At 42.6% G+C, this 13093-nt stretch overlaps 1 protein-coding gene across 4 annotated transcripts in view; it reads right to left on the reverse strand.

The window, feature by feature from the left end:
• Positions 1 to 940: 940 nt before the first annotated feature.
• The window catches only part of LOC145459112 (uncharacterized), a 41074-nt gene continuing 28921 nt past the window's right edge, over positions 941 to 13093 (reverse strand). For 2 of the 4 annotated variants that reach the window (XM_080337726.1, XM_080337729.1), the window contains 10 exons: positions 11878 to 11940; positions 11723 to 11792; positions 9551 to 9636; positions 8529 to 8585; positions 8370 to 8445; positions 6705 to 6902; positions 5710 to 6105; positions 4333 to 4419; positions 4189 to 4269; positions 941 to 1481 (listed from right to left, as the gene is read on the reverse strand). In XM_080337726.1, the coding sequence (XP_080193852.1) occupies positions 1411 to 1481; positions 4189 to 4269; positions 4333 to 4419; positions 5710 to 6105; positions 6705 to 6902; positions 8370 to 8445; positions 8529 to 8585; positions 9551 to 9636; positions 11723 to 11792; positions 11878 to 11940 (1185 nt within the window). In that variant the 3' untranslated portion in view covers positions 941 to 1410. The remainder of the gene's footprint in view (positions 1482 to 4188; positions 4270 to 4332; positions 4420 to 5709; positions 6106 to 6704; positions 6903 to 8369; positions 8446 to 8528; positions 8586 to 9550; positions 9637 to 11722; positions 11793 to 11877; positions 11941 to 13093) is intronic. The other 2 variants (XM_080337727.1, XM_080337728.1) reach the window with 2 other exon arrangements.

The following is a 13093-nucleotide window of genomic DNA, read 5'->3' on the forward strand; positions in this document are numbered from 1 at the left end:
TATAAACACCGCACATCCGGTGGTTTTAAACCTTTTATGGTCGCGACTCCATTTCCAATTTGAAAATGTTCCGTAGCCAGCTCAAAATTTGATACGCGGATTACTAATTGAAGGTCGGCACATTTGCCCAGACTTACTCACGGCCTATTTCTGAAGCTGATTACGTTCAACATCTTCGCGAACTCCATAATACAGGCAAACTATACCCACAGGTTTAGAACCACTATTTTCGAATACAGCATCCAAACGATCTTGTTGCTGTTTATCACTCGCCTATGGATAATATTGCCACAAGACAGATGACGGTCACATGATAATCGAGCTAAATTTCAACTGTAACTTGAGGGGGTCCGTGATGGTCTAAAACGGGTCCGTGAATGCAAAAAGGTTGAGAGCCACTGCCCTAGATTAAATGCAAAGCCGTTATTGGCATGTCTTAACTTTGACGATGTTTCATATCGAGATGGATATCGATGTTGAGACATTCCCCGGATCCCACGATGGTACAAATGGTTGAATCCAAATTCTGAGTATGGCATGATCGGCATATCTATTATTTTTATCACTTTAAAATACACTATGTTGGCTACGATGCAATAGGAGGATGTCGAAACGACCAAGGACGGTCTTTCAATGTCGTACCCTCCTCAGCCTAATGCCCCGCGTTACGATGTTTAGGGCTTCCTCGCTCTTTTCATTCTTTACTTTGAAATCGTCCTTCTCTGGTCCTTTTTCGTAGGGATGATTTGAGCATACCGATGTCGGGTAGGGGAATCTCAGATTAACCTCCAACGCACTTTTTGTAGAAGACAGTTTCGATTACGTGGATTGGGTTGCGAGGAGAATCCTAGATAAACCTCCCAAAGTCCCTGTGTCGCATGCTCAAGTGTCGAGTAACCCTGTATAACGGCCCATAGTAACGTAACCACAACGCACCGGCTTCTGCAGAGTTTTTATTACAAAATCAGTGAGTCACGGTCCACGACAACCTATCAAGATCTGTGCGTGATAAAATATAAATCCATATATACAACAGATCCAAACGTCGCCACAAATCCCAAACGCTTTTCCATGATGCAAAGCTCATACACACACAGAACCGAATCAAACTGCAGTCCATACATCCCTGATCGAGTTGTCGAGCTGTTGGTCGCGACAGTAGCGACAATGACACCAAAACGTAGCGACACGGATTCGCGGCAAAATAGAGGTTAGCGATTCAAAGAAGAGACCGTAACAAAATAGAAAAGCAGCAAGTCTGATGGTAGCGACTAGAATATTTCGTAGCACCCGTCGACGCCGGTGGTTCGCGTGACGCTCCGACACACTTTGATACATTCCAAGAACACGCCAAGTTCCGTCTTCAAAGCAGTTCGCGGATGCGGTTTTGTGAGCAAAACGGCGGGCGGCCTAGTCGCGTTCTGAGATCGCGCAAGCGACCTTCGACGCGCTATCGCTGACGACCGTGACTTCGCCTCCAACTGCAAAAAAGGACGCAATCAACATTGGTGATATAATGACGTTGCTCAAGTGAAATCTACGCCCAGACCATCATCAAACCAATGCCTACCAAAAGGCAAGATGTCAGAGGCAGAGTTGGAAAATAATAGGGCTGTCCAAAAATGACTTTTTTTTCAAATTGTACTAGCTGCTTGGTAAAATTGTTGGGTTACCTTAAACGCTGCACGTCAATTTTGGTGCAATTCTGACCTATAGAGCAGGGGTGGCCAACCTTTTTGCCATTCACGGCCGCATTCCAGGACATAGTCATAATGAACCAGCTGGACATCAAATCCCCACGTTGAAGTGTCTACGTGAGCACCGGACTAATCTATCTAATCACATAGGCTTACTACACGCACCTACTTCGCGAATGGTTACTCGTCATGTTTCAAAATTAACATTTGGATTCCGTCATTAATATTAGTAGTTTTACACGTATCTCTTCTCATGTGATCAGATTCAACGGTGGAGTTGATAGAGGGGGTGTTTTCGAAAATTTAGGGCAAGTTATAAATGATGAATTCATGATGCATATTCGGGTGAGCCAATTATTATTATCAATCACTTTGTTGCATGCCGTTATCTCATGATCTCCCATCAGGATTGTCGGATTCCGAGTTGGTATTTCTATGAGGCTTATCATTTTCCTGTGCTGTTCGCGTATGTGCTGTGAGGCTCCGATTACAAAGGGCGTTCCCATATTAAAATCGAAAAACGTAGTCACATTGAAAATTTCAAGATTGCTTAAAATCTCTCATTAAATCGGGAGTCGATTCGTAAATTCAAATTGCATGTCGACGGCCGCCAACACATACTAATCGAATTACGTGTCCACGGCCGCACAAATTTCCTTCTACGGCCGCAGGTTAGCCACCCCTTGTTGGGTTGTCCGAAATAAAAAAACGATGCGCGAAAAATTTGGCTCAATTCCGACCACTAAAAGCAAAGTTATTGGAGTACAAAATTTTGGATCTGGAAAAAATAGTATTTACAGTAGCAAATTCTTTAATTATATATCATAGGTAAATACTATGATTTGAAATGGCAAATTTTGAACATCAATAACTTTCTACTGGTTTAAATCGAGTCAAATTTGTTGTGAATCGTTTTTTCACACAATCCAACAATTTCATGGGGTAGCCCGTAAAATTTTTAAAAAATTCATATTTATTTTTATTAAATAAATCCAAAACTCTTTCTGTTATTCGAATTGAGCTTGAATATTGAATTTTTTTAAACCCTACAATTTTATCAAGTTGCCGGCACAATTTGAAAAAAGTTATTTTTAAACAGTCCTCTTGGACATCCAGAAAAATTTCAGCTTTTCCAAATTAGATTAGAATGACTGAATTCACAAAAACTTAGATATCGAATGGGAACGGCGTTGTGGATTGACGAAATGTCGGTTGACCTTAAAAACAGATATTCAGCAGGAATTACACCAGGGTAAATAGGAGGTGGTCTGGTCGGTACCGGAGGCTTTTGCCAGGTACACGACCAGGTTTTGCTCGCTTACTTAAACGGCCGAGAAGCACATTACGTTAATAAATACATTAGGCATGATTTATTCCTTGTATATGTGGATAAATCCGCAATTCATCTAGTCCTACTTGTAATTGAGTATATATTTACAGCAGTGCTTCTACTTCAACATGATTAGCGACACTTCGAATTGATAGGATTTTAACCGGATGGAACAGAGTTATTTTTTAATAATTCCAAGACGCCGCTATTACATCAGGCCTAATTGTTAAGGGCTCTTTCATTGGCGACTTCCTAGACACAACACTCGGGCCAGACTAAACCTTGGATTCTACAAGCTCAGCTGTAGAAAGGGATATTTCGACATTTCAATAAAACAGTAGGGCAAACAAGGGCATTGTCCTCTATCTGCCTCCAGTCAGAAGGCAATCGCCGTGCTGGCTTACGTCTGTCTGCGGTGGGCGCTGTAGAATGTGATTCATCCAGCAGATATTTCACGGTGACTCAGAGCAGACGATTTTGCCACTGAGTAATATTTTCAAAAGACCCACAAGACTGCGTTCTTCCCAACGAGACAACTCAATTCACAAAACCTGCGCTTTACATGACAGCAATAGCAAGCAAATCGAGGATACGAAGGTAAAAAGAGCAACGGTTCTTAACCGGGTCCAGAAATTACAGCAAATATTCATTATACTCTTTTTGTTTTGTGTGACAAACATGTTACAATGTTGTTTTTTCTCTTTTTAACACTCTTAAATAGTATATTCAATTGTAGAGCTTCTTGGAGGTGCAGAACTTCAATATGAAATTGAATAGTATATTCATATTGAAATGAACCTGACTATTTTTGGCTGACACAAGTCGGGGGTAAACGTCAGCAACTTGAAGAGGATTGGAAAGAATATTGTATATCAACAATCGTCTCACCGGCATGAAATTACGAATAATATTGAAGTTCTGTACCTCCAAGAAGCTTTTATCATTTTTAGCAACAGTATTCTATAATAATGTATTAGATATATAATGTGGTCATTTTTTTTGAGGTTTGCCAAAACGGGCAGAGTTCTCCAGGTTATTTAAGGTTAGAAACCCCTCAACTAGAGGCTCTTATTCAGAACGAGACTCGTTCGCGTTCGCAACCATGAACTGAACACCAAGAATTGCAATTCACAGAATCCGGTAAAACACCAAAATAGCTACCCCGTTGTCCGTTGGTGGCCAGCTTCCAGGCTTGATTGTATATCGTGTTGAACGGCTGAGAGGTATTAGTTGAAGAAGCACCTGCGAAATAGGCCGCACTGTATCGAGACGGGACTTGCCGCATAAAATCAAATGCAAACTCACCTATCTGGGGTGCTTGCTGTGTGACGGTGGTGGCTGACGGCAAAGCCAGAGGTGGCAAAGTCGTCGCAACCGAGGATGAAACGGAGTCTGGCGTAAAAACGAATGAAGTTGTGAGAATGTGAAATCATTTGGAGCCGACATTAAGAGTGAAGTGCCCGCTCATTGAGCAGCCAACTCAGATCCATTCTAACATTAACCTGAAGTACCACATTGTGATTTTCCGTTGTCAAATTAAATACGCTATTTCACAAGTCCTTTCATTATATTTGAACCAGGCAGCTTTTCCAAGATACAGGTATATCGGAGCTTCTTTAGAGTATAGTTTGCATCACCCATTGGTTCGGGCAATTCAGACGAGAATAATTCAAGCGACAGCTGATATTCTACAGCAGCTGATACTTTACTTACGAAGAGCGTGAATATTCAACGCTGCCTCTCAACTAGTTGAATGGTTCAATTGAGTAACATGCCTTAGAAACCTCAGCCTCTACTTGCAACCAGACCATGGTTAAGAAGAGTAACGAGTGAATCGCTCAGTATGATGTCATGACAGTATGAAAGATCAAATCTGCACCTTTTAATCAACCACAAAGAATGTTATGTCAGATCTACATCATATTGAAGATATATTGGCGTTTTTCGACCGTACTCATTCCCTTGTACTTTGCGGGATACGTCATTGTTGTTCAAAAACATCATTTTTTCCCGAACACCGGGGATTCGCTGATTAAATTGTTAGGTTGCCTTAGAAAGGCTGCACACCAAATCTAGCTCAATTCCAACCAGCCGAAGCCGCAGCAAGCCAAATGAAATTTTTAAATTTGGTAAAAAAGGTTAAATTTTTTTTTCAAATTCTACCGTCAACCGCATGAAAGTAAGCTGCCTAAAAGAACGATGCGTTACAATTTTTGCTCACGTTCAACCACCAGAAGCGAAGTTATCGCAGTTGAAACTTGTGGATATGCAAAAATAACATTGACGGTGGGGTAATCCCGGGATTATTGATGAAAAAATCAAGTAACTACGCTTCTACGGGTTGGAATCGCGTCGAATCGTTTTTGTAGACAACTAAACAACTAACAATTTATTCAGTGAATCCACGGAATCCGGTGAAAAAGATATTTTTGAACAACGCTAATACGTTCGAGTACTAGTGCCCAGCCTACTTGTAATAAAGCAGAAAATTACGACGTTATTCCCACTTCTACTCGAGTACGAACACTTACTACTGCGACAATCTCTGCTGACGTGGCAAGCTTTATTCGACAACATAATTCTTGTATTTCCCAGAAAAGCAACAAAATCGGACACTCGCGCAAACCAGGCGTAGTTTACCACAAAACCTCCCCCATCATCCTCGCAAACCCCAAAACCCACCTGCTGCGCCAATCGTCGACGAATTCTGAATAGACACGGGCCTGAGCTGGCTCAGCAGGGTCCCGACCGGCTGCAGCTCCGTCCCCGTCTTCGCCGACTGCCCCGCGGCCGACAACATCTGCGCCACGGTCAGCTGCCTCTGTAGCGAGTTGTTATTGTTCGAGTTTGCGTTGGGTCCGGCCTGTTGCTGTATTTGGGCCGCGGCCGAGAGGATGTGCACGATGCCGGCCTGGTCCTGCTGGGCCTGCGTGGTTCCGGCCCGGGCGGCCTGCTGTTGCATCATCTGCTGCTGCTGCTGGAGCCCGGCCAGTTGCTGCTGGAGGGAGGCCAGGACGTTGGGGCTGGCGGAGAGGATCTGCTGTTGGGCGCTGTTGCTGTTGTTGGAGTTCGTCAAAGCTGAAATTGGAATACATGCATTTATATATACATAAATACGTAGTTACTAATTTATTATTCAGTTCCTTCCGTTACAAGACATATCAAAATATTTTGGTACTGGAAATAAGAGAAATCGAAGGGATATATATCCGTTTCAACATTTGGCACTGAAAACAAGCCAGTAATTGAATCTCAGACCGCTGCTATGGTCGGAACAGACATTAGTGCTACAAAGCTAACGATAGGACATAGGCCTACAGAGCAATCGAGGCAAAATACAGAATATTGCGGGCGCATCTCGGGTTTGAACTCGACATATTAGTCTGCTACAGGAAATCGTTGAAACGGCTTAGCAGTAATGTCCATCGATCGAAAATTCGACTGCGCGAGGTGCTTAAAAAGAAATGTGTGAAGGCTTAGCAATTTCGCACTACCCATGTCATGTCATTGCCATATAAATCACCCCATTTGCTGAATTGAATTCAATTTCCAAGTCTTTGCGACGTCACTAATCCTAATGCTTGAAATTTGGAAAAACTGTGCAGCAACAATTATAATTCTAACATCATTTTGAAAAGCTGAACACGTTTCAGTTGTCCAGCTATTCCGTCACCCACCTATGGAAGAAGCGCTATTCTGAACGTCGGCCAGCGTGGCGGCAGTCAACATCCTGGTGTCGTCCTCGGCCCCGTTGCCGCCTACCTGCTTGTTCTGCTGCTGGAGCTGCTGCTGCTGCGCAGCCAGCAAGAGCTGACTGACGGCGGACGACTCCTGGCCTTCCGCCGGATCCATCGGTTCAGGCTTGACGAGCACGGCTGAAAAAGGTCTCCCGTAAAGTTTCGGCTAGGCTGTCGCGACTGATACAGAGACTAGGCCGTATTGAAAGCAGGGCAGGGCGTAATCAAGTTTCTGAATGTCCAAATATTATTCATTTCGACGTCGAAAGAGTATGCACCTTGTATGAAGACACAAAGAATATAATACCAGTTCTAAATCACATTATAAATATTTTGGTATTTTGTCGACAATGCCTATTTCATTGCACTTTGTGACAATGCTGGGGGTTGATCGTGACTTCACAATATGCCATTTCCACTATCACGCATGGCTTTGAAGTACGTTTCGTACGCTGCTATAAGACCAATCAAGGACTACGGCCTTCACCAGTGAACAATGGTATCTAAATTAATTCTCGTTCATAAAAACTCCTAGCGGAAAGGACTACATGGTTCAGTACTCGAAAAAGATCATCCTACTTATCTCAAATCATTGGAATTATTACTCATACGCAGGGGCCGCCAACTCAAAACGAGTCCGCGTGCCGCATGAATCCAATATAGAGAAAAAATAGGCCACACAGTTTAACAACCACCTTTTCCAAACTTTACCTCAGCAAAACACTGTGCTCTCTGACATGGGCGACGGGCAAAGTTACCACAAATAAAATATTGTATGAAAGAAATACAAACAACAATAAATATCATGATCATCACTTTATTCTATTTTGAACTATGAGCTGCGCACGATACCTGACAACACTTATCGGCGACTAAAGAATCAATATTGGGGTTGGATAGACACGGTATTTGCTGGAAAATATCTCCTCGTAAAGCTTGACTGGAAGCCCCAAACTCGACTAGCAATTGAATCAGTCAAGACTAGATTTTGCCATCGCACTACAAAACCATTAAATACAAATTTATTTTCGATAAAGTATAACTAGCTTCTTGGAGGTGCAGAACTTCAATATACAATTGAATAGTATATTCATATTGAAATGAACCCGAATATTTTTTCGGCTGACACTCGTCAGGGATAATCGTCAGCGACTAGTAGAGCATTGGAAAGAACACTGTATATCAACAATCGCATCTCGAAATATCACGTCACCAGTTTGAAATGAGATATCAAATAGAGAGCGTTCAATGTCCTATTTTAAGATGGTACGCGAACTCCTTTAGTTGACAAAGCTTGGGCTGATGTATTTTGATAAAGGTCCACTCCAAGGCACATAGATGAAAGTGTGTTCTTTCCGATTCTCCACTAGTTGCTGACGATTACCCCTGACGAGTGTCAGCTGAAATTATTCGGGTCCATCTCAATATGAATATACTATTCAATTAAAGTATAGCTGGTACAAAGATATATTTCGGAATTCTCCGTGACGGTACGATCGCTACGACATCCCGAGAGCACTCAACTCGGGAATCGGGTTCCATAGGCATTCAATTTTTCCTGCCTTTATTACAAGCCTCGTTAATTACATGCGCACTACGACTCACAATTCTGAATGGCCTTCAAAATATCCTGTTCTTGCTCGGCGATGCTCTGCGCGTGACCGGCCGCTCGTGCGTTTTTCTGCAAAGCAAAATCAAAACGGCGCGTTCGCCATCAGTTTGACGAGAGCCCGGAATCGCATGCGGCGTAGCCGACAATCCCACCTCGGAGTCGTCGTGCGACGCAGACTCTTCAGCGTTCGTGTCGTCAGGCTTAGTCTTCTTTTAGTTTTCAAGACGCATTCGCGGCGACAAGCCAATGTAGTTCAGGCACATGCAAGAGAAGTCGACGGGACGACGGTTAGAAGCGGACCTTTTTAGAGAGTGTACACCGACAGGCGTGCATCGGATACAGTGTTTAATATTTCATCCACGTAGGAAATGACGTTAAATATCGGCAGTCATAAAATTCATTATTCCACCCACCGTAGGTGAATGGGCTGTGACTATCTCACGATTTGAAGGCCGCCGATCTATACAGCGAATGATCAATCAAATAAATTTCCGAGGTTAAGCCCGCATGCTTCGAAAAGGAATCGCCGGCATCGGAAATTTTGCCTAATTTTACGGTCTAACAATGGCAGTTTTGGACCAACCGTCAAGATGGATGCTATGTTATATTAGCCTATGCCACGGTAGGCCATTCTAGCACTGCACTTCAAGTCGATAAGCAGCAAGCCCGCCATTTATCTATTTATGTCACAAACAAATCATTATTGCCACTGCACCAAGTCTTATTTCGTTTGAACTTGAAATAAGCAAAATAAAAACATGATTCTTTTGCAGTTCATAAAAATATAAAGCTTACACGGACTTTTGTGAAGAAATTATAATATTTATGCGCGCCATACTGTACCGATTCTGGGGTATTTCACACAATACACAAATTTCATAAAATTGATCCATCTCTTCGGAGGTACCGAAAACAATTGATTTCCTTGATAGGGTTGCAGCGAGGTTGGGAATCACCGGACTAACGCCAGTGTATTATAAATTCTGACAAAGGAAACTAGTGAAATCTGTAGGGCCAGCGATTGGAACGTTGTTCCATTTTTAGCAAGCAGCATACTCGAAAATGCTGTCGCAAACCGAGACGACGCAACGTTAAACGGCGGAACCTAACATGTCAATTCCGTTCATGCAATTACGCGAAATCATGCGAAGTAAGCATGCAGACGAGCGCTTACCTCAGGTGAGGCCCGTTGCAGTACGATGCCTTGTTCCGTCAATTGCTGAAGCTGCTGTTGCGACACGGTGATGAAGCTTTGTTGGCCTGCAGTACAGTAAAATGTGCCAGATTTTACTGTCATGCTCTCTGGCTATTTAGTCTGGATTATAGTTTGAACTTGCCCACAAGGCTAATCATAGCGAAACGAAATTGGCAAGATATTTAATCAGTTTAAATGGTTCTGATCTCATATGAAATGTCTCAGGTCTTATCGCAGGCAGTGTGGGGATGACTCTGTCATGACTTGACATGAGCCACTTTTCTAACATGACTCGTTGTATTTAAAACATGAATTGACTTGTGACTCAGAGATAAATCTTCAAATAAATTTTCGTATCGTCCTTAAATATTTTGTTTAGCCAATACCACTCCACAATCCTGTATTTACTGGATTCAATTTCCATTTACTTTGTAGTCATAATGGCCCTAACTTGCATTATAATACCATTGCAGCCATGCGTAAATATATTCAGTCACATAAGACCTGGAGTTGGTCCTTTCTTGGCAATAACAGTGAAATTTCCTTTCTTGGCAATAACAGTGAAATTTATTTGACAAAATTCTTGTACATGCTCAAACATTACTTTCCTAGACACAGTTATAAGGTTGACACAGCCTTTATTGCCGACCAGTCAATAAACGTCACTTACCGTTGAATCACACTCCCACATTATTTTGGAAAGAGCATAACCTGTGGGCAGCATTCTGATCAATTTACACAAATAGGCTCCGTGACTCACATCATTTTAGTCATGGCACGGTTTAGCCCAGGGCTGGCCAACCTTTTTGGCCAAAGGGCCACATTCGAATCACGAACTTTTGCGCGGGCCACTATCCGCGCGAAGCGCGAAAATTTTTGAAGTTCATAGGTCAATGACATTGTCACTTGGCTATATTGCGGGCCTGCTGTATATCGCTGGGCTAAGTTTGCGAGGACTGGGCTATTCGGCGCATGGACATATCGATATCGAAAGCTGCGACCAACATGCGTCAATCATTTCGTGCTTAGGTTTCATAGTCGACAGTCTTACTGCGAGCGCAAACGCAAGGTCGCATATGTTGAACGACACTTTGTCTCGTAATCCCGAATATAGTTAGACTCAATCTGATACATTAGGTCAGTGGTTCCCTACCTTTTTCGTCTCATCGCCCCCTTTTCAAGCTCAACGCCGATCATCGCCCTTCAAATTTTGTGAACCGAAAAATCGATATACCAACTGTAATCACCGGCTGGTTGACTAAAATAAAGGTCAACTTTTCGGCTCGATGTCGAATTTTCCACTTTTGCAACTGAATTTTCGTGGGTTGACTAAGAAAAAAAGGTCATTTCTCCGATTTGGCTCTCTTATTTTCGCCCCCCTAGACCGCCAAATCGCCCCTGGGGGGCGATATCGCCCACGTTGGGAACCACTGCATTAGGTGTTCTTCCATTTTCACGAAAGGGCAACGATATTAAAAACAAGAAATCGAGTGACAACATATTCCGCTAAGCTTATAGAAAATTTTTACCTTTGACAAATATATCGCAAATTATTCTGCTTTATTGTAGTGTACGAAGATATACCAATATTTGAATCGCTGATGGATCTGTTAATGCGTCAGAACTGATATTTTAGTCATCACATCTCAAGTATTGCGGCAAGACTAATCAAATTTTTGGTTGTTCTTGCAAGTTCAAAATCTGTGCAATCCATTTTTGATGATATTGGAAATTTGGGAAATTAACTCGCGGGCCACTCAAAACCTTCTCGCGGGCCACATGTGGCCCGCGGGCCACGGGTTGGCCGGCCCTGGTTTAGCCTTTATGTAATTGGGCATATGCACCCACAGCCCGTTCAAGTCAAACTGAACATATTTGATCCCTCGAAATACGAAAATTTGGTACGACATGACTCGGAATGGAGTCCAAATTTGCGGTAACTTGCGACTCAAAAGTAGTGACTTGATTCCAATCCAACACCGATTGCTGGCTTTCTGGATAGTTGCCAATATATCGAGGAACATTAATTTTTTTTTCTGGGCACCCGCCCCAAAATATGTTTGATGATTATCAAGTGAAAATACAGGGGATTCTAAAACACACGTAACTGCATTAAGTTATAATCGCAGCAAGTTAAAAAAACTAACTTACCATCAGCCCTCGTAATTTGCAATTGCGCCCCTGATGACAAGTCGGCGTTCTTCGCAGCGGCAGCCTGTTCCTGTAACAAGACCCGATTTTAATAATGCACGCGAGGCCACGTCAGACCAAGATAAGTTTGAGATATCGCATGTCGAAGACACTACCTGATCGACAGTGTTACTGACGTTGGTCAGCAGCTTGTTCAGGTCTTTCAGCTGCATCACGACCTGGGCGAGAGTTAGACAACAACGGTTAGAATAGGAGAAAGCAAGGTCGAGACGGAGTGGTAGAAGCAGAGATGGCTGATACAGTGCTGCCTCTTTTTAAAGCACCCGAACGGGCGTTGCCTATTCACACCACTTACTCAAAGTTGTTATATTTTTAATGGTTTTTATAACAGTTTATTACGCAAAACTACACACTTTTCAAGGACTTGGTACTCGGATTTGGTAAGGTAAAAACAAGCGTTGCAATGTGTTCTCATCGCCTATACGGGCAAAATCGTCCTTCCAACCTGGCAAATAGCCCCTGTTTGCAGTGTCTTCGATCATTTTACGTTAGTCACGAAGAGGCATTTTCTACAAACTTCTAAAGTACCTGCCTAAAACTGCTGTGTGCGACCAAGTGAGCAAATCAACTTTTTAAAACTACTTGCACACCTACTTACGTACCTCGATTTTAAGTAGTCTTGACATGTCTCGGATATCATTACATCCACTTATACTCGAGTTGAAATTTACGAAATTACTTATACTCAAGGTGCTGCTAGTGATTTCGACACCTCTGTGTACGTGGCGACGTAGCGTATAGAGGTGCACCAATATTGATTTTTGCCAGCCGATACCGATTATCGACACACTCACAAGGTCGACAACCGATAATAATCTGGAAGGAGCAGATAACCATTTCGCCAAAAATATCATTATAAAAGGCAAGACGGCACTTGTACATGCCACAGAAAGCTGAACAACAAACAAGAAAAAAAAGTAAAAAGAATTTTTGCTTAATCGTGCACATTCATTGAAATTTGGAACAACCCCAAAAGCAAAACATGATACAGAATTGCAGATCAGTCCGGTAGAGGTATGTAATGCAGGAAACATAGTTTCTCTGCTCATGCTCACGCAGTTAAACGCGTCCTGCAAGGATAAATATGTAACGTATCGCTCTTTGGGTCGTCCATTTCTTGAGATTGAGAACACGGAGCGTTGAATTTCTAGTGTTTTTTGAATTTTTTTATATCTAAAATATCGGTCGCGATATCGGCTTTCATCGACAATCGGGAAGTCTGACCGAGGTCGACTCCACAATTCCTACTCAAGTATTGAACGCTCATCTAGGCGACCTCCTCGCCATCTCATACGTGTAAGCGGTGTCTTA

This window comes from Botryllus schlosseri, chromosome 16, assembly GCF_051294905.1.
Source record: "Botryllus schlosseri isolate E-star chromosome 16, Bs_hap1, whole genome shotgun sequence".
NCBI classification, from domain to species: Eukaryota; Metazoa; Chordata; class Ascidiacea; order Stolidobranchia; family Styelidae; genus Botryllus; species Botryllus schlosseri.